General features: G+C 45.5%; 2 protein-coding genes and 1 long non-coding RNA gene across 5 annotated transcripts; 1 reads left to right on the forward strand and 2 right to left on the reverse strand.

The window, feature by feature from the left end:
• Positions 1–78: 78 nt before the first annotated feature.
• LOC110493593 (TAF5-like RNA polymerase II p300/CBP-associated factor-associated factor 65 kDa subunit 5L) lies at positions 79–3,947 on the reverse strand. 2 transcript variants are annotated; one of them, XM_021567953.3, is made up of 5 exons: positions 3,772–3,947; positions 3,111–3,252; positions 2,770–2,874; positions 1,812–2,593; positions 79–1,639 (listed from the first exon to the last, which is right to left on the reverse strand). In XM_021567953.3, the coding sequence occupies exons 2-5, from the start codon at positions 3,247–3,249 to the stop codon at positions 842–844; spliced, it is 1,824 nt and encodes a 607-aa protein (XP_021423628.3). In that variant the 5' UTR covers positions 3,250–3,252; positions 3,772–3,947; the 3' UTR covers positions 79–841. The 2 variants fall into 2 exon arrangements, with proteins under 2 accessions (XP_021423628.3, XP_021423629.3); XM_021567954.3 differs by having other exon boundaries at positions 1,812–2,590; positions 3,772–3,925.
• A 226-nt stretch (positions 3,948–4,173) lies between these two features.
• On the forward strand, positions 4,174–22,085 carry LOC110493591 (nuclear pore complex protein Nup133). 2 transcript variants are annotated; one of them, XM_021567951.3, is made up of 26 exons: positions 4,174–4,402; positions 4,503–4,618; positions 4,736–4,839; positions 5,077–5,181; positions 5,469–5,600; positions 7,896–8,066; positions 8,165–8,320; positions 8,940–9,010; positions 9,135–9,282; positions 9,551–9,701; positions 10,046–10,203; positions 10,392–10,483; positions 10,954–11,123; positions 11,265–11,359; positions 12,775–12,999; positions 13,208–13,330; positions 17,256–17,355; positions 17,543–17,800; positions 18,027–18,160; positions 18,678–18,836; positions 19,020–19,155; positions 19,333–19,451; positions 19,982–20,062; positions 21,144–21,208; positions 21,469–21,557; positions 21,815–22,085. In XM_021567951.3, the coding sequence occupies exons 1-26, from the start codon at positions 4,275–4,277 to the stop codon at positions 21,949–21,951; spliced, it is 3,423 nt and encodes a 1,140-aa protein (XP_021423626.3). In that variant the 5' UTR covers positions 4,174–4,274; the 3' UTR covers positions 21,952–22,085. The 2 variants fall into 2 exon arrangements, 1 of the variants encoding a protein (XP_021423626.3); XR_016487713.1 differs by having other exon boundaries at positions 4,192–4,402; positions 19,982–20,898.
• Positions 22,006–24,289, reverse strand: LOC149975713 (uncharacterized). The gene is made up of 2 exons (XR_016487714.1): positions 23,923–24,289; positions 22,006–22,580 (listed from the first exon to the last, which is right to left on the reverse strand). It is a non-coding gene; the product is annotated as an uncharacterized LOC149975713 (long non-coding RNA).
• Between the last annotated feature and the right edge of the window lie 16 nt (positions 24,290–24,305).

Genomic DNA, 24,305 nt, shown 5'->3' on the forward strand with positions numbered 1-24,305 from the left:
TCTTAAATTTTCACCTACAAAGAAAAACAGGCAACAGGGTGCCAGCTCTCTTGGAAAATAAAAACCAGGTACAGCCAGTCAGATTACAAAAATATATTTACACTTCTCAGCATATTACAAATAATGCCACTGACAGAATGGTAAGAAACAAAGTAGAGCTGTCATTCTTTCCCTGTGACTACTCTCATATTGGTCGCAGTTCAGCATTTTATAGCATACCAACATTCTCAATTAGCGGTGATGATGTTTAACATGAGGACAAATTCTGGGGAGATGCAGATTTTAAACAACTCAAGTAATCGAATAGCCAGAGACCCATTTTTAAGATCAATGTGAATTTTGTGCGTGACTGAATAAAAACAGGTGTTGACCATCAAGGCACTAGACCCAAAATGCAATCCTCATCCGTAATCATGCCAAGCTAACATTCTACTTTGATGTAAATTTATTGGAAACATTTTGTGAGCCTGAAAAGTTGAGGTCTCACTAGTAGGACCCATCAGGTAGTTCTCAGTGAAAATGCCATAAATCAAAAGTCCTTTCCAACCCTCTTCCATGTAACTTCTCATTTTGGCATTGTGGATATAAACATCAAAATAAAACCAAGTCATTTTTTGCAGTATGTTCAGATTAACAGCTCTTATTCTACTCAGAGATCTTGTCAAAAACAACCTTGAGTGGGCAATTTTAGCAAGTGACCTTTTGAGCCGGAAATTAAGCCTCTCTGTGATTGGCTTAGGGAAGAAAACATGTATGTCTCCATGGTGACCATGTTTGAGATGGACACAACAGTCTTTTAAACAAAACTAAACAAACAGACAGGCCAAACAAAACTAAATGGCTACTGTCCATGTTTCTCCTGCGCTGTTCCCGTCACCAGGAGCAAGTTACAGGCCATGAACTGGACGTTGAGCACGTTGCTGGTGTTGCCTGTGTAGAGCCCCACCAGCTCGCTGGACGAGCCATCCGCGTGGGTCGTGCTGTGGGAGTTTCGGATGTCCCACACCCTGACTGAGCTGTCCATGGAAGAGGAGGCCACCAGGCTGCTGTCGGGGCTGAACGACAGGCTGGTGACACTGTCCGTGTGGCCCCTCAGGTCCTTGACCAGAGCCCCTGAGGCCAGGTCCCACAGCTTCACCCGTTGGTCCTCGCCCGCCGATGCCAGGTACTTCCCATTGGGCGCGAAGGCTACGGACAACACGGGGCCGCGGTGGCCTGTGAACAGGCGCACTGACGCCCCCTGCTGGGTACTCCAGAGGCGGACGGTTTTATCCGTGGAGCCTGTGGCCAGGTAGTTTGAGTTGGGGTGGAACTTGACGCAGTCCACGTCCGCTAGGTGGCCGGCGTAGAGCCTCAGAGGGTAGGTCCTGGAGAAGGTCCAGAGGCGGGCGGTGCGGTCGTGGGAGGCGCTGGCAAAGTAGAGGCTGCAGGGGCTGACGTCCACGTCCCAGACGGGGTAGGCGTGACCCTGGTAGAGGGCCGTGTTGGTGAAGCTACCCAGGTCCCAGTAGCGAATGGACGTGTCCTCCGAGCAGGACAGCAGGCCCGAGCTGTCTGTCAGGAAGGCTGTGCGGAACACCGGACCGCTGTGGCCACGCAGGGTCTTGATCTCGCTGCCCGAGCCGTCCTCTTCATCTGCCTGAATACAGGGGGAAAAGAGTGCATTGACATTTTCAGAGGACACACCATTGTACTGCCTAGATATGTAAAAGTTTCCCATATTTGGCGGCAGAGATACTAACAACCGCCATGCCATTTATCTAACAACTGACTATTTCTGTAAAAATCGTAACCAAAGAAAATCCTCTCACCTCTTCTTCCAGCACGTCACATGCTAGGCGGATGTGTGACACGTCGGTCCGGTGTGGCCTGGCCTTCAGTTTCCTGGCCCTAAGACTCCATAGCTTGACGGCCGAGCTGTCGAACCCGGCGGCCAGCAGCTTGCTGTCAGCCGACACCACTGCCGTGTTCAGTAGCTGTTCCGTGTGCTGGAAGGCATAGAAGCACACGGTGGTGAGTGACGGCGGCCCCTCACGCACCTTCTTAATGCAGTCCTGCAGTGCCTGCAGGGCCGCCTCGCTCTGCGGGATCCCTGTGGGGACCTCCACCCCTGCCGCCTCTCCTCGCTCAGGGCCATCCGCACCCGACCACGAGGAGGTAGAGTTGGGGGCCGTGGTGGTGGCCCCGGTAGCTCCCGCACCCGTCGTCCCGTACAGCTGGTAGTCGGTGCGTGGTGAGGAGGTGACCTCTACCTGGATGTGGGTGCTGAGGGCCCTGCAGAGGGTACTGTTGTCTTCGCTCTGCAGGTAGCGTAACAAGTAACTGTAGGCCGGCTCCGTCAGGTTCACCACGTACTTGTGGTCGAGTAAGGCCAGGAGCTTGGGGTTTGCGGTGACATCCTGCTGGGTGAGGACATGGCGAAGCTGCTCCACGGTGGAGCGCTGCTCGGCGTCCCCCAGGAAGAGGCTGTGGAAGCGGCTGTAGAAGCCATCCACCGCCCCCTTCAGGCTGCAGCGCACCATGTCCAGGTGGAGGTAAACGAAGAGTGGGTACAGGACGCAGCTCACCTCCTGGCCCCATGGCAACACCGCTTCTGGACCAGAGAAAATAAACAAAGAGTAGGGCCGCGTTCCTATGCCAACAATAACTAGCATAGCATTTACAATACATTGCTTAATACTAAGTGGTAAGCTAGTACGGACACTGGAACATAGCCCAATGTTGCATAGCAGCGTACATATCATCAGACTCTATGCAATTGTGAAGTACCTGAAAGAAAATGGCGAAGTCTGGAAAATTGGGTCTCGTACTGTTGAGGGTCAGCTTGGCAAGGGGCAGCAGAGACAATGTTTGCACACCCCGACTCTGTCTGCACTGCTCAAAGAAAGAGAGACAATTAGATTAGGTATATGTCCATGAGTAATCACCTGGTACTACTCATCCTAAACTAAAAGATAATGCTTGAGCTTCTCAATAAGTGAGATTTGCTTAATCATGTCTGCAAAAATAGTTGGCATCCTTCCCCCATTACATCTGTGATACTAGTTTAACTTGATTTGGTCATAGATCTTTGCAGAAGATACCGTCCAGCTGCCACTTCAAAGCCTCACCTGTGAGGTTGGCAGCCATCTCCTCTGCGGACTGGGACAGTTTAGTCCCCTTCAGGGAACTTTCAGTGTCCACATACTGCCTCCGCTTCAGGTACTGAGCTACAGTGTACTGGATCTGCTCCGTGCGTACCCGCTTCATAACCTCGGGAAAATATGAAATAGTATAACACCATGGGCAAAAGCAAATGTTTACCTGCATTAAGACGTTGTTCATCTGCTGTAACTTACTGCATTGCATTTCCATAAATGAGTTAACTCCATACAAACACTGCTAGAAATTAGATAGCTCTATTAATAACTTGCTGGAATTACAGACCCATGAGTAACTCACTTCAGTAGTGTTGAAGAGAAAAATGTGCTATATGGCTAGCTAGCTAACACTTTCCAACACAACAACCATTCAATAGAACTGCTAGCAAGGGTCACCATGCAAACTTGGGAGAATCATGAATGACGTGCGTACAAGTGAGCAACAAATGCACTGGTAAAATGATGCACCAAACAGCTTAAGCAAAGAGTATTGCAGTCCTGTCATTAGCAAGCTAGCCAGCAGCTAACGTTAGCTAAGCTAGCTTAGTCGATAGAAGGGCCACACGGCCCTTTCGGAACTTTAAGCCGGTTTAGCGAAAAACATCTTATCAACAACAACTTGGCCACTCACTGCATATCGTGCTGATATTCTTCGTTGTCAATTACAGCTATTGAGGAGATTATATTTATGCAATGTGATTGTTTTTTATCACAAATATCCCGTTGCCTATCGTAGCAACCCCATCACGTATGTCCCCCCTTCCATCAAATAGCAGCTTGCTCTCATCTTGCAGTCATCGATCGATTGACTTATCTTGCCTGAATGTGATGGCAAAAAAAACTATTTTGTGTTCTGTTTACTGACAACCAAAACACTACAACTAGCTACTTGCAAAAGTCAATAAATTCACAATCAGTAATAGTGTAATGCTGATTTTAATTGAAGGGGTTATTCGTAACAATTAGTGGCCAAACAAATGTATTCAATGGCACGATCTAGTGGACCAACTATGTACTGCGAATTTGATTTTGTATTTCATGACGTATATTTAATGCGCCTGAAGTTTCATATTGTGCGCGCAAAATAAGAAGAGCTGTCTGAATTAATATTGAGCATTTTGGGGCATAGCTACGATGTTTAGCCCTCGTCCCACCCCTTGTTCAGGCCGAAGGCAGTCCTCAAGGGTCACCGGTAGAAAGAGTCTCGCCGGTACACCTACAGGGCTTCTTTTTTCCCCACGTAGGACGTCGTTAGCATCGAGGTGAGTGTCCATACTCCATCATGCCATTGTCAACAGTGTCTCTTCAGGCACAGTCAATGGTGGAGTGTTTTTAAACAACTGCTGGCCCTCTCATTTCCAGATCAACTCCCACGCGTGTGCAGAGCTACTCAACTTCAGAAGCACTCCACTTCGATGTCCAGACGTTTGGCTCTTCTCTACCTGTCAAAGTCATGGAGGCTTTGACTATGGCTGATGGTGGGTCATTGACTCTTTCCTGTCATTATCTCTCTGCGAGTTATACATACTGTAGAATGCATTGTACAGGTCATCCCGATCAATGCTCTACTCTCCCACGGGTTTTGTGTCCCTCAGCTGATGACCAGATCTCTGTGAAGGTGGATGAGAGTGGCTGGGCCTGGATGGTGTGTGGAGAGCGACTGATCATCTGGAAGATCTGCCAGACTGCTGTTGCAAAGGTACAGTTCAGTGGGTCACACCGTAGCAAAGCGCTTTGAAACGGAACACAAATTGAGCCCTCCTTATTGGGCAAGTCCAGGTAGAACCCTACCACTTTGTGTCACTCCGTTTCAAAACTGGATACACAACCCTGGTTGATAATGATGAGATATGCAACACATTGATGCAGTGTGTCCTATAATAACAAAAAAAACATGCAGTGCCAATGCGTGAACCTTCTCTGTTGTGTTTCCTAGTTGTCAGTATGTAAGGGCCTCCAGCTGCCAACTAGTGAGTTTGTCTACTATGCTGACCTCATCTCGATATCATCTCCCAGCCCTCTGGAGACTGCCACTGTTCAGGTAATCAATGACTATATCACTAATCAGGAAACTAAACTATTCAACCTCCAAAGGTGGGAACTCATCACACATGTCTGCCTAATGACTTAACTGTTAGCTGTTGAGCAGCTAGCCTGAGTGCCAGTCTCTTTCTGCTTTAGCCTACTTGTTGTTGTCTTGACAAGGCATTCCTGACTGAATAAGCTGGCACCCAGGCTAATAATCAGGAACAAATTAACTGAAATTCCAATCAACTCACCATCAGTCATGGTTGTTTGCTGTTGTGGGACTTTGTCTTGAATGCTCAGTCTATCTCTGTCATGGCGGTGGCTCCGGAGGGAACAGCCCGGTTCTGGCCCAGTTTGGCCCACGAGGGGAATTACGCTGAGACTGTGGTCGACATGGGCGAAAACCTCTGCAACTTTGTTGTGGCTGTTAGGGTAAGTTGGTATGTTGTGGATGCATTGTTCTTCAAATCACATTTATTGGTCATATACACATGGTTAGCAGATGTTAATGCGAGTGTAGCGAAATTCTTGTGCTTCTAGTTCTGACAGTGCAGTAATATCTAACAAGTAATCTAACAATTCCCCAACAACAACCTAATACACACATCTAAAGGGGTGAATGAGAATATGTACATATAAGTATATGGATGAGCGATGGCCGAGCGGCATAGGCAAGGTGCAATAGATAGTATAAAATATAGTATATTCATGTGATATGTGTAATGTAAGATATGTAAACATTATAAGTGGCATTATTTTGAGTGGCATTGTATAAAGTGACGAGTGATACATTTATTAAAGTGGCCAGTGATTGGATCTCAATGTAGGCAGCAGCCTCTCTGAGTTAGTGATTGCTGTTTAGCGGTCTGATGGCCTTGAGATAGAAGCTGTTTATCAGTCTCTCGGCCCCAGCTTCGATGCACCTGTACTGACCTCGCCTTCTGGATGATAGCGTCATGGAGGGCAGGTAGTTTTCCCACAGTGATGCGTTGTGCAGACCTCACTACCCTCTGGAGAGCCTTGCGGTTGAGGGTGGTGCAATTGCCGTACCAGGCTGTGATACAGGATGCTCTCAATTTGCATCAAAGAAGTTTGTCAGGGTTTTGGGTGACAAGCCAAATTTCTTCATTCTCCTGAGGTTGAAGAGGCGCTGTTGTGCCTTCTTCACCACACTGTCTGTGTGGGTGGAACATTTCAGTTTGTCTGTGATGTGTACGCCGAGGAACTTAAAACTTTCCATCTTCTCCACTGCTGTCCCTTCGATGTGGCTGGAGGGTGCTCTCTGCTGTTTCCTGAAGTCCACAATAATTTCCTTTGTTTTGTTAACGTTGAGTGAGAGGTTGTTTTCCTGACACCACACTCCCACACACCGCCCTCACCTCCTCCCTGTAGGCTGTCAAGCCCACTACTGTTGTGTCGTCTGCAAACTTGATGATTGAGTTGGAGGCGTGCATGGCCACGCAATCATGGGTGGACAGGGAGTACAGGAGGGGGTTGAGCACGCACCCTTGTGGGGCCCCAGTGTTGAGGGTCAGCGAAGTGGAGATGTTGTTTCATACCTTCACCACCTGGGGGTGGCCCGTTAGAAAGTCCAGGACCCAATTGCACAGGGCAGGGTTGAGACCCAGGGCCTCCAGCTTGATGATGAGCTTGGAGGGTACTATGGTGTTGAATGCTGAGCTGTAGTCAGTGAACAGCAGTCTTACATAGCATTCTTACGTATTCCTTTTGTCCAGATGGGATAGGGCAGTGTGATGGCGATTGCGTCGTCTGTGGACCTATTGGGTCGGTATGCAAACTGAAGTAGGTCTAGGGTGACAGGTAAGGTGGAGGTGATATGATCCCTGTCTAGTCTCTCAAAGCACATCATGATGACAGAAGTGTGTGCTATGGGGCGATAGTCATTTAGTTCAGTTATCTTTGCCTTCTTGGGTACAGGAACAATGGAAGCCATCTTGAAGCATGTGGGGACAACAGACTGGGATATGGAGCGATTGACTATGTCTGTAAACACACCAGCCAGCTGGTCTGCGCATGCTCTGAGGACGTGGCTAGGGATGCCGTCTGGGCCAGCAGCCTTGCGAGGGTTAACATGTTTAAATGTTTTACTCACGTCTGCCACGGAGAAGGAGAAGGGGGAGGGCAGCAGTCATTGTTAGCGGGAAGCAACGGTGGCATTGTGTTATCCTCAAAGCGGGCAAAAAGGGTGTTTAGTTTGTCTGGAAGCGTGACGTCGGTGGCTGGTTTTCATTTTGTCTTCCGTGATTTCCTGTAGACCCTGCCACATACGTCTCGTGTCCGTTGCGACCCCACCATGTCCCTGTACTGGCATTTCGCTTGTTTGATTGCCTTGCGGAGGGAATAACTACACTGTTTATATTCAGTCATATTCCCAGACCTCTTTCCATGGTTAAATGCGGTGGATCGCGCTTTCAGTTTTGCGCGAATGCCGCCATCCATCCACGGTGTCTAGTTAGGGTAGGTTTTAATAGCCACAGTGGGTACAACATCTCCAATGCGCTTGAATACAGCACTGCTCCGCAATCACAGATAAAGGATGTATAGAGCAGGTTCTCATTATTAGTGGATTGAGAATTGCCAACAAATTCTGTGTAAAATGGTAGCACACAGATACACGTTGAGCATATTTATTGGATTAAACATTGTGCTGTTGATTTCATCCCCTTTCCTCTCCTCCCTCATCCCACCATCCCTCTCTTCCCTCAGGGGGGTAGTTTCATCGTGTCATCCTACAAGGGCCAGTTGATGCGTCTCGGGGCGGACCCCTCCGGAAAGCCGCTGCAGAGGGCGCTACAGCAGGGCCAGGGGGTGCTCTCCGGCATCGGACGCCGCGTCTCCAGCCTCTTTGGCATGCTCGCCCCGCTTACCAACAACAATGCACGTTTCTTCTAGTGGAGTCCTATGAATCCCCAAAATATAGTCATTAATAGGTAATATGATGATAACAGCTCACATACCCTCTTCTCCCTCTATAGCTCCACAGTGTTCTGTGGGTGGGAGAGACGGGCTGCCTATATACTCTGACCACCTGTGGGCTCAGTAAATGGGAGGTGGATGAGGTCACAGAGCACCAGGTCCTCAGCTGGGACTCCAGCCGCGCTCTGACGGAGAGTGTCACTGACGCCATCTGGGTAAGCAGAACAACACTTTACATGAATGTTGTGTTGCGTTACTTTGTCAGGTTGCGTTAAATCATGGTGCGTTACTTTGAGGTGAACTGTCCCCTTGGTTGTACAGGTATCTGCCAAAATAAAGGAAACACTTGAGTAAATGAGGGACACAAAGCATGTGCTTCCTGAGTTAATTAATTAATAAGTGAACATATCATCATGCTTAGCCATTATGGCTTCCATGGCTAGAAGAGATCTCAGTGACTTTGAAAGTGTGGTATCAAAGGAGCATAGGGGGTTTAAAGCGTGTGTGTGTCTGTCACCAGATCTCAAACCAATTGAACACTTATGTAAGATCCTGGAGCGACGCCTGAGACAGTGTTTTCCACCACCATCAACAAAACATCAAATTATGCAATTTATTGTGGAAAAATTGTATTGCATCCCTCCAATAGAGTTCCAGACACTTGGAGAATCTATGCCACGGTGCATCAACGCTTTTCAGGTGGCTAGTGGCGGCTCAACACCCTATTAAGACACTTACGTTGGTGTTTCCTTTATTTTGGTAGTTAACCAGTAGATTGGATGATTGTCCTGAAGGCATGACCTGTTTTTGTTTGTTTTTCTCGCCATCAATCAGGGGTCAGAGAGCAACTATGAGGAAATCAAGGAGGGAGTGAACGTTACCTACATGGACATGCAGCTGAGCCAGTAAGTCGAGCTCTCATCTAGGTTTCTGGATGTGTATTTATCTCACTACATGATTTGACGTAATAGTCAGCTGGTGACTGCGACTATGATTCTACATACTTCTGACTATAATTTTGTGTTCCAGGGATGGCCTGGTAGTTTTGGCAGCAGCCTGGCACCCCTCAGACTCCCCCTGCCTGGCCTACTTCTGCCTGGTCACCCTGCTGGACAACGGCAACAACATCTCTGAGGAGCTCTCTGTGGAGGTCACCAAGTACAACCCCCCTTTCCAGGTCAGTTTTCACTTAACCCTGGTCACTGAATTAGTGTATTATGGTTTATGAATGCTTTTTTTATTTTTTATTGTATTAGTTTGAAAGTGGCAATAGGTTCCCTAAGTAGACTCGCTCAAGGCTTCATGGCTTTCTACATTTTCATGAATTTCGACAAAATATAATGCTATTTTTCAGACATGAAAATATCAACCATATTGGTCTTCCTTCAGTTTAAATGTGGATGTTTATTTGTCTAATGGTTGATATGTTGTGTTATTCCCCTCAGAGTGAGGATGCCCTCCAGGCCATGAGGCTGTTGTTACCACTGGCCTCCAGCCCTGCTGCCTTCCTGTACAACGAGGAGCTGGTGTTTGCCTGCTCCACCGGTACCGGCAGAGGAGGTCTACCTGAGGAGAAGATCCCCTTCAACACACCTGGTAAGAGACATGGATAATGGGCTCAAGGTTAGAGGACATTGGGCCACTCTCAATAGTTTAAAATGTCCCTTTTCCTCATCTCATTTTCTTAATTAAAAAAACATTTGACAAGAAGAGGAAGCCTTTAGAGACTGTTGACATGCACCCAATGTTTTAAACAGAATGGTATTGATGAGTGAATGGTGTAGATGGCTACAACAACAGCTCTCAGTAAAACATAGTTATCATAATAATATCAACAACCTTTTGGTCTTTTTAGATCATTATCCATTTTCATGAAAGGTCAATTTGACTTGACTCGCCTCCCATGTTTCTATTCTCACCGTCCTCCTTCATCTCTCCAGGTGACCGTCTGCGTGGTGGGGGCTGCTGTGCCAACCTGCCGGTGTTCTTCTCCCAGAACAGTGGTCTGGTGGCCGTGGTGGCCAGGGAGAGTGCCTCCATGCTGCCTGATACCATGGAGGACTCCCTCTGCTTCTCCTTGGCTGGGGCCGGCCCTGAGGTAGAGTCAGATTAAATAAAGCAGGGCTAGGTCTCTGATATGGAACTTGGTCGCCAATTGGGTCATTTGACTTGTATGAATAATTAGATGGCATTCAATTGGTGGACTAGCAATGTTTTTTATTTGTTCATTTTCATTCTTTTCACATAATTGATGAGTTCACATTGTTCACACTTTTTGGTTTCAAGGCAACTGCTATGGAGACTCCGACTAGGATGGAGCCTGTAGCGCAAGAGGACAAAACTAAACTCCTAAAAGCAGCGTTCCTGCAGTTCTGCCGGTAAGTCTGCAGAAAGATTGTGTGACGTTGGCCCCAATTGCTGAAGTTGTAGTTTTTTTGACAGTGACACAGACCTCCTTCGAAAAACAAGGGAATTTGTTTGTTTCTCCCCTGAAAAAAAATGTCCCTGTGTTGAGGACGATGTGGATTTAGGTCTGTGTAATTACTTGCTCTCTGTGATTGCATCTGCCCAGTTGTTGGTAAGCTTGAGCAGCTGTTACTGCCAAATGAGGACGCAGAGCTCTGAGAGTTTTTTACAGAAAGAGGGGGGGAGTGACTGTGTGAGAGTACATGTAGACATTGAGTGAATGGGGTGTGTACACTTTAAATGAGTACCACTAAGTAATTATGTGAAATTATTTTATGTGTTTTCAGGAATGACCTGGTTAAATGATCCAAGCAATAAACATTGTTACCATTGAGTTTACCTTACAATGTTGTGAGTAGAACGTAACTGTTGTGTTTATCAGGAATGACCTGGTGGGGGCCCAGGACATGACAGATGAGCTGTTCCCCCCGGAGGGGGACGGAGACGGGGAGGTGGGCGGGGAGCTGGACCTGGTGGTGACCCGGATCAACCTGGACCTGGTGGACGACTACCCAGCCTCAGACCCCCGCTGGGCCGAGTCTGTCCCTGACGGTGGGAGGGAGGGAGGGAAACAGAAAAAGAGGGAGAGAAATGTAGACAGGCAAAGACACGGAAACCTGTAGTTATTTTCTATCAAAATGATTGAATATATTGCTCCACATAGAAGTGACCTTGTTTCTGTGTTGTGTTCAGAGAGTGCTGGCTTCCCCCTGACCTCCCTCATCATCCTCCACCAGCTAGAGGACAAGATGAAGGCCCACGGCTGCTTCATGGACTTCCTGCTACAGGTGGGCCACCTGCATAGAAATATATTTCAGTCCTGTTTAATCCGGAATAATTCTAATCCTGTGGGCCACCTGCATAGAAATACATTTTAATCCCGTTTAATCCGGAATAATTCTAATCCTGTGGCCACCTGCATAGAAATACATTTCAATCCGGAATAGTTCTAATCATATGGGTCACCGTGGGATCGGACTTCACTACAGAGCTTCTCACAGATTTCTGAATAAAGATCGATATGTCATGACTGAGTTCAACAACCATACCTCGTTACTCCACACCCCGATTTCCAAACGAGCTTCAGTGCCATACAACACTCCTTCCGTGGCCTCCAACTGCTCTTTAACGCTAGTAAAACTAAATGCATGTTCTTCAACCGATCGCTGCTTGCACCCGCCTTCCTGACTAGCATCACTACTCTGGACCGTTCTGACTTAGAATATGTGGACAACTACAAATACCTAGGCATCTGGCTAGACTGTAAACTCTCTTTCCAGACTCCTATTAAGCATCTCCAATCCAAAATTATATCTAGAATTGGCTTCCTATTTTGCAACAAAGCCTCCTTCACTAACGCTGCCAAACATACCCTCGTAAAACTGACTATCCTACCGGTCCTCGACGTCGGGGCTATTTACAAAATGGCCTCCAACACTCTACTCAGCAAACTGGATGCAGTCTATCACAGTGCCATCCGTTTTGTCACCAAAGCCCCATATACCACCCACCACTGCGACCTGTATGCTCTCGTCGACTGGCCCTCGCTACATATTCGTTGCCAAACCCACTGATTCCAGGTCATCTATAAGTGTTTGCTAGGTAAAGCTCCGCCTTATCTCAGCTCACTGGTCACCATAACAACATCCACCCGTAGCACGCACTCCAGCAGGTATCTCACTGGTCATCCCCAAAGCCAACACTTCCTTTGGCTGCCTTTCCTTCCAGTTCTCTGCTGCCAATGACTGGAACGAATTGCAAAAATAAGTCTCCAACTTCAGCGATATCTCCCTCACTAACTTTAAACATCAGCTATCTGATCAGCTTACCGATCGCTGCAGCTGTACACAGCCCATCTGTAAATAGCCCATCCAACTACCTACCTCATCCCCATATTTTTTTTATTTACTTTTCTGCTCTTTTGCACACCAGTATTTCTACTTGCACATCATCATCTGCAGTGTTCATTTGCTAAATTGTAATTACTTCGCTACTATTGGCCTATTTATTGCCTTCCCTCCTTACTCCATTTGCACACACTGTACATATTGTGTTATTGACTGTACGTTTATTTATTTATGTAAATACGTTTATTTATGTGTAACTCTGTTGTTTCTGTCGCACTGCTTTGCTTTATCTTGGCCAGGTCACAGTTGTAAATGAGAACTTGTTCTCATACTGGCACACCTCCCTTCCCCCACAGGTGGGTCTCCTGGACCGGTTGGGCCAGACCACGGTGCGCTCGTCTCCCATGGCGACGCGCCTGTTGCTGTGTGAACACGCCGAGAAGCTACAGGCGGCCATGATGCTGAAGAACCACCACGCCAAGCACAGCGAGCTGGTCAATCGCGCCATCCTCATTGCCTTGAGGAAGAGCAATGCAACCGTGTCCACCAGCCTCACTGCCGCAGACGTCTTCTTCAGAGAGGTGACAATGACAGAGATAATATCCCCAGCAGGGCTGGGGTCTGGTGACAATGACAGAGATAATAGTTGGGGTCTTCACACAATTTAGATGATTTGAGATTCCAATTTAATCATAAAATCATGTTTTCTGTCAAAGCATTAGCTTTGGGATTGTGGGAAGCTTCTGTCTTATGCCTGAGGTGAGGTTATTAAGGTGTGTGTGTGTGTAGGTGTCTCAGATCTCCTCAGTCTTTGAGTGTCTACTGGAAGAGGAGGAGAGGACTCTGAAGGAGAACCCTGTGGACTCTGTGAAGTGGGCTAAAGTGGTGCTCAGTGTCAATACCATCATCAAGGTACACAACACAGTCAGTGCAGGCCCTCTGTATCCACATCCATATGGTTTGTCATGTATCTCCCATGCATGTGTATAGTTGCCTTTTGATCATATGGTGTGCTTATATATACTATATATATACAGTAAATTCGTAAAGTATTCAGACCCCTTGACAATCTACACACACTACCCCATAATGACAAAGCAAACACAGACATTTTTGCAAATATATGCAAAAAAATATCACATTTACATAAGTATTCAGACCCTTTACTCAGTACTTTGTTGAAGCACCTTTGGCATCGATTACAGCCTTGAGTCTTCTTGGTATGACGCTACAAGCTTGGCACACCTGTATTTGGGGAGTTTCTCCTATTCTTCTCTGCAGATCCTCTCAAGCTCTGTCAGGTTGGACGGGGAGCGTCACTGCACTTCCTCCATTTTCATGTCTCTCCAGAGATGGTGGATCGAGTCCAGGCTCTGGCTGGACCTCTCAAGGACATTCAGAGACTTGTCCCGAAGCCACACCTGCATTGTCTTGGCTGTGTTTTATTTATTTTTATTTTTTATTTTACCTTTATTTAACCAGGCAAGTCAGTTAAGAACAAATTCTTATTTTCAATGACGGCCTGGGAACAGTGGGTTTGTACCTTGTCAGCTCGGGGGTTTGAACTCGCAACCTTCCGATTACTAGTACAACGCTCTAACCACTAGGCTACCCTGCCGCCCCGTGTGTGCATAGGGTCATTATCCTGTTGGAAGGTGAACCTTCGCCCCAGTCTGAGGTCCTGCTCTGGAGCAGGTTTTCATCAAGGATCTCTCGGTACTTTCCTCTGTTCATCTTTCCTTCGATCCTGACTATTCTCCCAGTCCCTGCCGCAGAAAACATCCCCACAGCATGATGCTGCCACCACCATGCTTCACCGTAGGGATGGTGCCAGGTTTCCTCCAGATGTGACGTTTGGCATTCAGGCCAAAGTGTTCAATCTTGGTTTCATCAGACCAGATAATCTTGTTTTCATGGCCTGAGAGTCCTTTAGGTGCCTTTGGCAAACTCCAAGTGTACTGTCATGAGCATTTTTATTGAGGAATGGCTTCCGTCTCACCACTCTACCATAAAGGCCTGATTGGGGGAGTGCTACAGAGATGGTTGTCCTTCTGTAAGGTTCTCCCATCTCCACAGAGGAACTCTGGAGCTCTGTCAGAGTGACCATCGGGTTCTTGGTCACCTCCCTGACCAACGTCGATTGCTCAGTGTGGCTGAGAGGCCAGCTCTAGGAAGAGTCTTGGTGGTTCCAAACTTCCTCCATTTAAGAATGATTGAGGCCACTGGGTTCTTGGGGATATTCAATGCTGCAGGCATTTTTTTGGTACTCTTCCCCAGATCTATGCCTCCTGTCTCGGAGAGCTACAGACAATTCCTTTGACCTCATGGCTGGGTTTTTGCTCTGACATGCACTGTCAACTCTGGGACCTTTTATATAGACAGGTGTGTGCCTTTCCAAATCATGTCCTATCAATTGAATTTACCACAGGTGGACTCCAAGTTGTAGAAACATCTCAAGGATGATCAATGGAAACAGGGTGCACCTGAGCTCAATTTCGAGACTCATAGCAAAGGGTCTGAGTACTTATGTAAATAAGGTATTTTATTTTTCATAAATTTGCAAAAATGTCTTAATATGTTTTCGCTTTGTCATTATGGGGTATTGTGTGTAGATTTAATGTGGAACAATAATGTATTTAATACATTTTTGAATAAGGCCGTAACGTAACAAAATGTGGAAAAGGTCAAGGGGTCTGAATACTGTATGCACTGTAAGGTTTAAAGTGTTGGTCCATGAGCTGAAATAAAAGATCCCAGAAGTGTTCCGTACGCACAAAAAATGTATTTCTCTCTAATTTGTTTACCTTTCCTATTAGTGAGCATTTCTTCTTTGCCCAGATAATCCATCCACCTTACAGGTGTGGCATATCAAAAAGCTGATTAAACAGCATGATCATTACACAGGTGCACCTTGTGCTGGGCCTGGCTCCCCAGTTGCTGGGCCTAGCTCCCAAGTGGGTGGGCCTATGCCCAGTCATGTGAAATCCATAGATTAGGGCCTAATGAATTTATTTCAATTGACTGATTTCCTTATATGAACTGTAACTCAGTAAAATCATTGAAATTGTTGCCTGTTGCGTTTTATATTTTTGTTCATATACGTACAGTTGAAGTCGGAAGGTTACATACACCTTAGCCAACTGCATTTAAACTCTGTTCTTCACAATTTCTGATATTTATTCCAAGTAAAAAATCCCTGTCTTAGTTCAGTTAGGATCACCAGTTTATTTTAAGAATGTGAAATGTCAGAATAATAGTAGAGTGAATGATTTATTTCAGCTTTTATTTATTTCATCACATTCCCAGTGGGTCAGAAGTTTACATACACTCAATTAGTATTTGGTAGCATTGCCTTAAACAATTTAAACTTGGGTCAAACGTTAGGGAAGCCTTCCACAAGCTTCCCACAATAAGTTGAGTGAATTTTGGCCCATTCCTCCTGACAGAGCTGGTGTAAATGAGTCAGGTTTGTAGGCCTCCTTGCTCGCACACGCCTTTTCAGTTCTGCCCACAAATGTTTCTATAGGATTGAGGTCAGGGCTTTGTGATGGCCACCTTTGTGATGGCCACTCCAATACCTTGACTTTGTTGTCCTTAAGCCATTTTTCCACAATTTTGGAAGTATCCTTGGGGGCATTGTTCATTTAGACGACCCATTTGCGACCAAGCTTTAACTTCCTGACGGATGTCTTGACATGTTGCTTCAATCTATCCACATAATTTCCTTCCTCATGATGCCATCTATTTTGTGAAGTGCACCAGTCCCTCCTGCAGCAAAGCACCCACACAACATGATGCTGCCACCCCTGTGCTTCACGGTTGGGATGGTGTTCTTCAGCTTGCAAGCCTCCCCCTATTTCCTCCAAACAAACGATGGTCATTATGGCTGAACAGTTTTTTATTTTTGTTTCATCAGACCAGAGTACATTTCTCCAAAAAGTACGATCTTTGTCCCTATGTACAGTTGCAAACCGTAGTCTAGCTTTTTAATGGCTGTTTTGGAGCAGTGGCTTCTTCCTTGCTGAGCGGCCCGTCAGGTTATGTCGATGTAGGACTCGTTTTACTATGGATATAGATACTTTTGTACCGGTTTCCTCCAGCATCTTCAAGGTTCTTTGCTATTTATTTTCACTTTTCGCACAAAAGTACATTCATCTCTAGGAGACAGAACGTGTCTCCTTCCTGAGCGGTATGACGGCTGCGTGGTTTGGTGGTGTTTATACTTGTGTACTATTGTTTGTACAGATGAACGTGGTACCTTCAAGCATTTGGAAATTGCTCCCAAGGATGAACCAGACTTGTGGAGGTCTACAATTTTTTTGTGAGGTCTTGGCTGATATCTTTTGATTTTCCCATTATGTCAAGCAAAGAGCTATTGAGTTCGAAGGTAGGCCTTGAAATACATCCACAGGTACACCTCCAGTTGACTCAAATGATGTCAATTAGCCTATCAGAAGCATCTAAAGCCATGACATAGTTTTATGGAATTTTCCAAGCTGTTTAAAGGCACAGTCAACTTAGTGTATGTAAACATCTTGCCCACTGGAATTGTGATACAGTGAGTTTAAAAAAAAGTGAAATAACCTGTCTGTAAACAATTGTTGGTAAATTGACTTGTGTCATTCACAAAGTAGATGTCCTAACTGACTTGCCAAAACTATAGTTTGTTAACAAGAAATGTGTGTGGAAAAAAAATGGTTGAAAAACAAGATTTCAAGACTCCAACCTAAGTGTATGTAAACTTCTGACTTCAACTGTATGTCATGTTGCTTGTGAGGTGGTATTTCTTGTAATGGCACAGTCAGTAATTTGTGTACGTTTGTGTGTTGTATTCCAGGACATGCTGCAGGCTGCTGGTCAGTACAGAGACACCAAGGCCTCACTGTACAGAGCCTCAGAGAGCACCACTGCTGAGCCAGAATACATCCCATGGACCGGTACATTCGCTGTTGAACGCCTTGTCTCCTTTTGTTAATGTCAGCTGATCTGAAAAGACAGGATAGGTGAAAGTGATATGCTAGATCCCTTTCACTGCGATGAAGGAGAAGAATTTAGAGTCTCCCAAATATAAGACAATTGAGATGCGCCCTTAATCCCTAAACCTGTATCTTTCTCTCCCCACAGCCTCTAGCGGTCTGGGCGGGGTGCGCACCGTCATCGCCCGCCAGCACGAGGTGATCCTGCGTGACGTGTACCCTCACGCCGACTCGGAGCTGCGCAATGGCCTGAACGAGCAGCTGACAGCACTGCTGGACGTGCTCCTGGGAGGCTATGTTGCCCAGCTGACCTCACTGAGACCGGGCCGTCCGGGCCAGCAGGACCACTACAACACCCTGGAGATGGAGTACACGCAGCGTCGCTCTGAGCTGCTCGCACCACTGTGTGAGTGGAGATTGAACGCAAAATACCGGGCGGGCATTTTGGCTTGAGTATTTGGTTACCGGGTCAAGCCATTTTGGAATACAAAATAAGTGGAATTACACATTTATAGCTAAATGTAGCTGATATTTTTCATAAATTATAAGTCTGACTGCTTATTGCATCCATTATAAAGGTATTATGTACACTTAAATAATATTAAGGGTGTTAACTTTTCCTTATGTTCCAGTGGAGCTGGGTCAGTACCAGTGGGTGGCGGCACTGGCAGAGAAATATTGTGACTTTGACATTCTGGTCCAGATGTGTGAGCAGACTGACAACCAGAATAGACTGCAGCACTACATGGCCAAGTTCGCCGACCAGGTCAGACACTAATCCTCTAAAACCAAGGTGGTGTTCATTAGGTGGAGAAATTTTGAAATGGGGAGGTACTACTTGAACTGGTCCAATAAGAACGCAGATTTTTGTTGTTTGCTAAATGTTTTGCTACTGTGTGCCGTACTGAACACGGCCAAATTTTATCACGGGTGTTTTATCAAATCTGGCACTAACAAGGGATATGTGCATGTTACATTTTAATTTATTTAGCAGACACTCTTATCCAGAGCGACTTACAGAAGCAATTAGGGTTAAGTGCCTTGCTCAAATTCAAATCGACAGATTTTCACATAGTCGGCTCGGGGATTCGCAGCAACAATCTTTTGGTTACTGGCCTAACGCTCTTAACCACTAGCCTACCTGCCGTTACTCAGACAGCGCATGTAAATCATACATTGATACCCATTATGAGATAAAAATGTTGTTATTTCTCAAGCTAGGACTAGACTAGGATTCCAAAGATGCTGCGTGTTTCATTTAATTTCCATGTCACTTCCTGTAGAACTTTGCGGACTTCCTGTTCCGCTGGTACATGGAGAAGGGAAAGCGGGGCAAGCTGCTCTCCCAGCCCATCGCCCAGCACCAGCAGCTGGCCAGCTTCCTGCAGTCCCACGAACACCTCAGCTGGCTGCACCACATCCACGTACATGACTTCAGCAGTGTAAGTGGAACACACACTCTCTCTCTCTCTCACACACACACATATCAGTTGACCTTAGTAGCTAACTTGTGAACATGCCGCTTCATATGAAAAGACATACAGTAGATATAGTGTAGTTTCCCATGTTAATATAAACAGTGTTGCATTTGTGATATTTATTTGACCATCTCTTTCTCTTCCCAGGCCCACAAAACCCTGTATGGCCAGGCCAACATGGAGACACGTTACTTTGTGAAGAAGAAGATCCTGTTGGCTCTCAGTAAACTGACTGCCCTGGCATCAGACATGCCTGAGGCGGTGATGAAGAAACAAGTAGACGGTAAGGGGCTACTTGAGATAATGCTGCTTAATTCTGCTTCAACTGTGTTCGTATTTAGCCCTAAGACAACAGACACTGTTTGATGCAAAAGAAGCAAGGAAACCTCTGTTCACTGTGGGGTGTCTAATTGGTGAGTTCTGCAGGGATATCACCAGTGTTTTCTTTGTCATCCTACAGACATGGTAGAGCAGGAGCGGTTCCTGCTGCACCAGGAGACTCTGCCCAAACAGCTGCTGGAGGAGAAACAACAGAACCCAGACACCATGCCCCTGCTCAGCGCTCACAACCTTATTAATGTAAGAACACAAGAATCAGTGGACCCCTCACATTACCACATAACCCAACACAGACAACGTTATCAATGCACCATTATAAACTGGGTGATTCGAGCCCTGAATGCTGATTGGCTGACAGCCATGGTATATCAGACTTTATACCACAGGTATGACAAAATGTATTTTTACTGCTCTAATTACATTGGTAACTAGTTTATAATAGCAATAAGGCACCTCCTAGGTTTGTGATATATGACCAATATGCCACACCTAAGGATTGTATCCAGGCACTCCGCGTTGTGTCATGCCATGAACCGTTAGCCGTGGAATATTGGCCATATACCACACCCCCTCATGCCTTATAGCTTAAGTAGACTATACACGCACAGTCGCACAACCAGTAATTCTACATAAATCCACATACCTGCCACCACACAGATACACGATGACAATACAACACACACATCTATCCTCCTGTCACCAACTGAACCCCAAAAAGAAGCTCCCACAAATACCAATGGACTGACCTCATTTTTCTATTTTCTCACCAGCTGTATATTTGTGATGACAACCGACGAGCCAATGAGTATGACTTCAAGAAGGCTTTGGATCTACTGGAGTACATAGACGAGGTAGTCCTACTACCGCTAGCATGAATCATTAACTCAGGGTTGATTACCGTAATTTCCGGACTATAAGCCGCTACTTTATTCCCACACTTTGAACCTTGCGGTTTATACAATGACGCGGCTAATTTATGGATTTTTCCCGCTTTCACAAGATTCATGCCGCCGCCAAAAAACTGAGCACCGTCACATAATGTGATGTAAATCGAGCGAGCTCAAACTTCCCATCATTCTGAATACAGTAGTCATTTTGTCACCCTCATCATGGCAAAAACACGGAGAAATACATATGATGCAGCTTTCAAGTTGAAGGCGATCGATCTGGCTGTTGGAAAAGGAAATAGAGCTACTGCATGGGAGCTTGGCCTTAATGAGTCGATTATAAGACTTTGTAAACAGCAGCGTGAGGAACTGACAGTGCAAAAAGAAAACAAACCTTTCAGAGGGAAGAAAAGCAGATGGCCCAAAGTATTTGCAGCCACTCGACATCAGTGTAAATCGTGCATTTAAGGTGGCGCTCCTTGTTCAGTGGGAGGCAAATGGGGAGAAATCCTTCACTAAAACGGGCCGCAGGCGAAGAGCATCTTATGGTCAAGTCTGCCAGTGGGTCCTGACAGCATGGAGCATTGTCAAAAAATCCACTATCATCAACGGGTTTTGAAAGGCTGGACTGCTGCGTGTTGAAGGGGCAGCATGAGCTCAGCGGGGTATTTGTCTCCGGATGAAAGTGACGAGAGCGACAATGAAAACGATCCAACATCGGATGAAGCAATTCTGAGGCTATTCAACTCCGACAGCGAAGGCGATGACTTCAGTGGTTTCAGTGCACAGGAGGAGGCTTGGTAGGCTACTGTTTTAATTTTTGTTACAAGCCGTGTTTCATTTAAAGGCTGTGTAAAGTTAATTTGTTTCAATGTACCGGTAGGCACCTGCGGCTTATAGACATGTGCGGCTTATTTATGTACAAAATACATATTTTTTAATAATTCAGTGGGTGCGATTTATATTCAGGTGCTCTTAATAGTCCAGCAATTACGGTAATCAGGTCTGTCAGGGTTCACTGATATGGGCCATATTCTTGTTGCAGGAGGATGCTGTGGACATTGAGGGACTCAAGTGTGAGATCTTCTGCAAGGCCCTCAAGAAAGACGAGTAAGTACCGCTCAATGGCCCTAATCCTTCTATCTCACTCTTACTCCCTTTCTTGCTAATTTCCTAATTCCAAATTTGAAAGGATTTGATAGGTATAAATATGCTGTTTGACACTTCTTACATTTTTGTTATTTCTTTACGCTGTCAATGAGCTTTATATAGTAAATGCAATGCATTTATAAGTATTATTATTATTATTATTATTATTATTATTACTGTAAGTTTGCATTGAGCTTCCTTTTACGCTGTGTTTCTCACAGCTGGTCGTCTGCTGATGGAAACGATGACCCTCTGGAGGCAGCCAAGGACAGCATCTTTGTCAAGATCCTCCTCAAGCTCATACAAGAAGGTAAGCACTGCAGTAGCCATTTTGTCTCGGTGTCTGACCCAAGGATTTCACTGTATTCTCATCAGTTAATTTGTTTGTTAACAACACATTTCAAGAGTTACTTAAGAGATATTTAGGAGATTGTTGAATTGTTGTAATATTTTTTTGTTATTAATGACAAAATATTGAAAAGGGGTATTGAGTGTCACTGCTCTGTTTATGTACCTCTTTATGACCATTCCAAGCTATTCAGAATATCTTCTTTTGTTGTTTTCCAGGTGTTCCTCTACAGACCTACCTTCCTGACTTCAAAGACCTTCTTCAACTGGACGAGATGGAGTCTTTGAAATCAAAGCCCACTTTTGAGTTTGTAATGCGGGCCAACTATGAACATTACCTGCAAGCACAGATCTGATGACCCCTGACCCCTTTCACAACTGTGTCTCCCAGGTTGCACTTGGTTTGTTCCTTTTCTTTTCCATTTTTACTGTTTGTTTGACAAAAAGATAACGTGTTGCATTTTCTAAATAAAAGTCATATTTCTGTAAATGTTCTATTCTTTTGATTTTGGCATTCACGAGACTCCTTTTTAAGTTTTTGAAAAGCAAAATATATTGTTTTATTTCCTTACCTCAATAACCTGGGAAAAAGCAACATATGTAGATACACATCCTGAATCTCCAATACACCTATATCTCCTGTACTAATTGCTTGAGTAAAAGTCAGGAGAGTAAATGTCATGGATTCAACTGGAGCCGTTAGGCTAGGACCAGAGATGAAACAGTACACACCTCGTGTACTAGCCACTCAAAATGAACACAACATCCAACTCAACAACAACCACACTCATTGACTAACATGCCATAATAGGCTATTGGATTTCTGCAGCAAGCCATTGGGTGCTCGTAGCCTACATTGCCAACTGTATTGGGTTCATGTTTAAATAGCGGGGCCTGACTCAAGTGTCTCCCTCCAACCCTTCGAGGAGTCTGCAACTGATCCACTTTCACTGATGGCAGAAGCAGATGGCCTCTGTGTCTTGTTCTAAAAATAGAAAATAGAGGTTAAATTAGGGACATACACAATAAATGACCACCACTGCTGTTATGGGGGAGGGGGATTGAAGGTTCAGTAGCCCTATATGGGGGGGATTGAAAGAACTCCCTCTGAGAAAGTGTGCTTTTGATAGGCTTCTAAGCATACTCTTTCACACCTAATCAATAGTCTTGATTGACTATTTTGAGTAGTTGTCATGGATGCTGACACTAAGTTGAAACTTTCACTGATCTTTGACAGATTGTTTGTGTGGGAGCTCTAGGTTTGGAATATTTTATTACAGGACTTCCTGTCTGGCTTGTAGAATGCCTCCATGGATGGTGGTGTTGTGTATGGTTGGTATGGAGATAGCATTTACGAGCCTGAGTATTGGTCCCGCATGGCGCTTGCAACGCCGGGGTTGTGGGCTTGATTCCCACGGGAGACCAGTACGATAATGTATGCACTCACTACTGTAAGTCGCTCTGGATAAGAGCGATAAGGTCCGTTAAATGACAAATGTAAACATTGTAATATTGGTATACGAAGTAGGCTATCCCATCAATAACATGCCTATCAAAGCTAAAATTATAGGGACCAATGGAAGTTGGATAATGCAATTTTAAACATTTCGTTTTCTTGTACTAAAATACCTTTCCACAAGTATATTTAGTTGGATACCTTGGCAGTGATGAGTTAGCAGTTGGACAAACATATCAGTTTATAAAGATGCTTTTTTTAAACGCTGGGGCTACAAAAAAGGAATTGTCCATGCCTTGGTGGCTGGCTGCAGCTGTTCGGCTGTGCATGGCTAGGGTCCTATCTGCTTTCACCTACCCCCCCCCCCCCCCCCCCCCCCCCCCCAGAGCTACCCCCTGTTCAGGGAAACTAGACCGTGGCCACTGTAGTAAATGCGGAAGTTACAAGTGACCAGCTACCACAAACGCCCCCATCTCAAACTTGACACAACCCCCCCTCATCTCTATTTGCTGTTGTTGATTCTGCAGAATAAAGTCCATGTTAAATCAGTACCCTTGTGAAAAGTTTGAGGGATTTTAATTTAAAATGTTCTATGTGTTTTCAAACTTTTTGTTCAAAAAATAGTACTAGACTAACAGCTACACAGCCTACATATTTGAAACACCATTTGAGAGACAATTTCCGCCCCAAAAAATGTTCTTATCAATTAAAATAACATTCATCTGACAAAGAACCGGGTAAAATACACTGAGATTCACTGTATAATAATTTGTAGTGTGAAAATTAAACAACCCTTATAAATTCGCACCTGCTCTAGCTGTAAAGGAATCAACATAAACCAATAAAATAACATGAATAGAACATGGGCTACCTTGACGAGGTGCGCTCGGAAAGCAAGTCATTTGCAAAGAAAAAAATAAAGCCACAATCAATATCCTTGCATCATTGAATGATTTGGCATTGCATGCTGTCATAGAACGAAGAATATGGACGTGTGTAGTCCTGCGTCGAAGCGCGCCTGTGTTCAAAATGCCATGCAGGAGTCCGACGGATTACACCCCTCGGCTCTCCATACACGGGCCGAGCGCTACAGTTTGAATTCGGGACTACCTCTCCATATATGGACCGTCCTGCGCATTACGAAGTGCGACCCTGAGCTCTTTAGCGCTCGTCTACGGGAGTGTCCAGTGCTCACCCGTCCCAAGAACCAAATATGGATGAAGGGGTCGGGAGAATTCCTGTGGAATAGATGGA

This window comes from Oncorhynchus mykiss, chromosome 17, assembly GCF_057628025.1.
Source record: "Oncorhynchus mykiss isolate SJ-2025 chromosome 17, ASM5762802v1, whole genome shotgun sequence".
Taxonomy (NCBI): domain Eukaryota; kingdom Metazoa; phylum Chordata; class Actinopteri; order Salmoniformes; family Salmonidae; genus Oncorhynchus; species Oncorhynchus mykiss.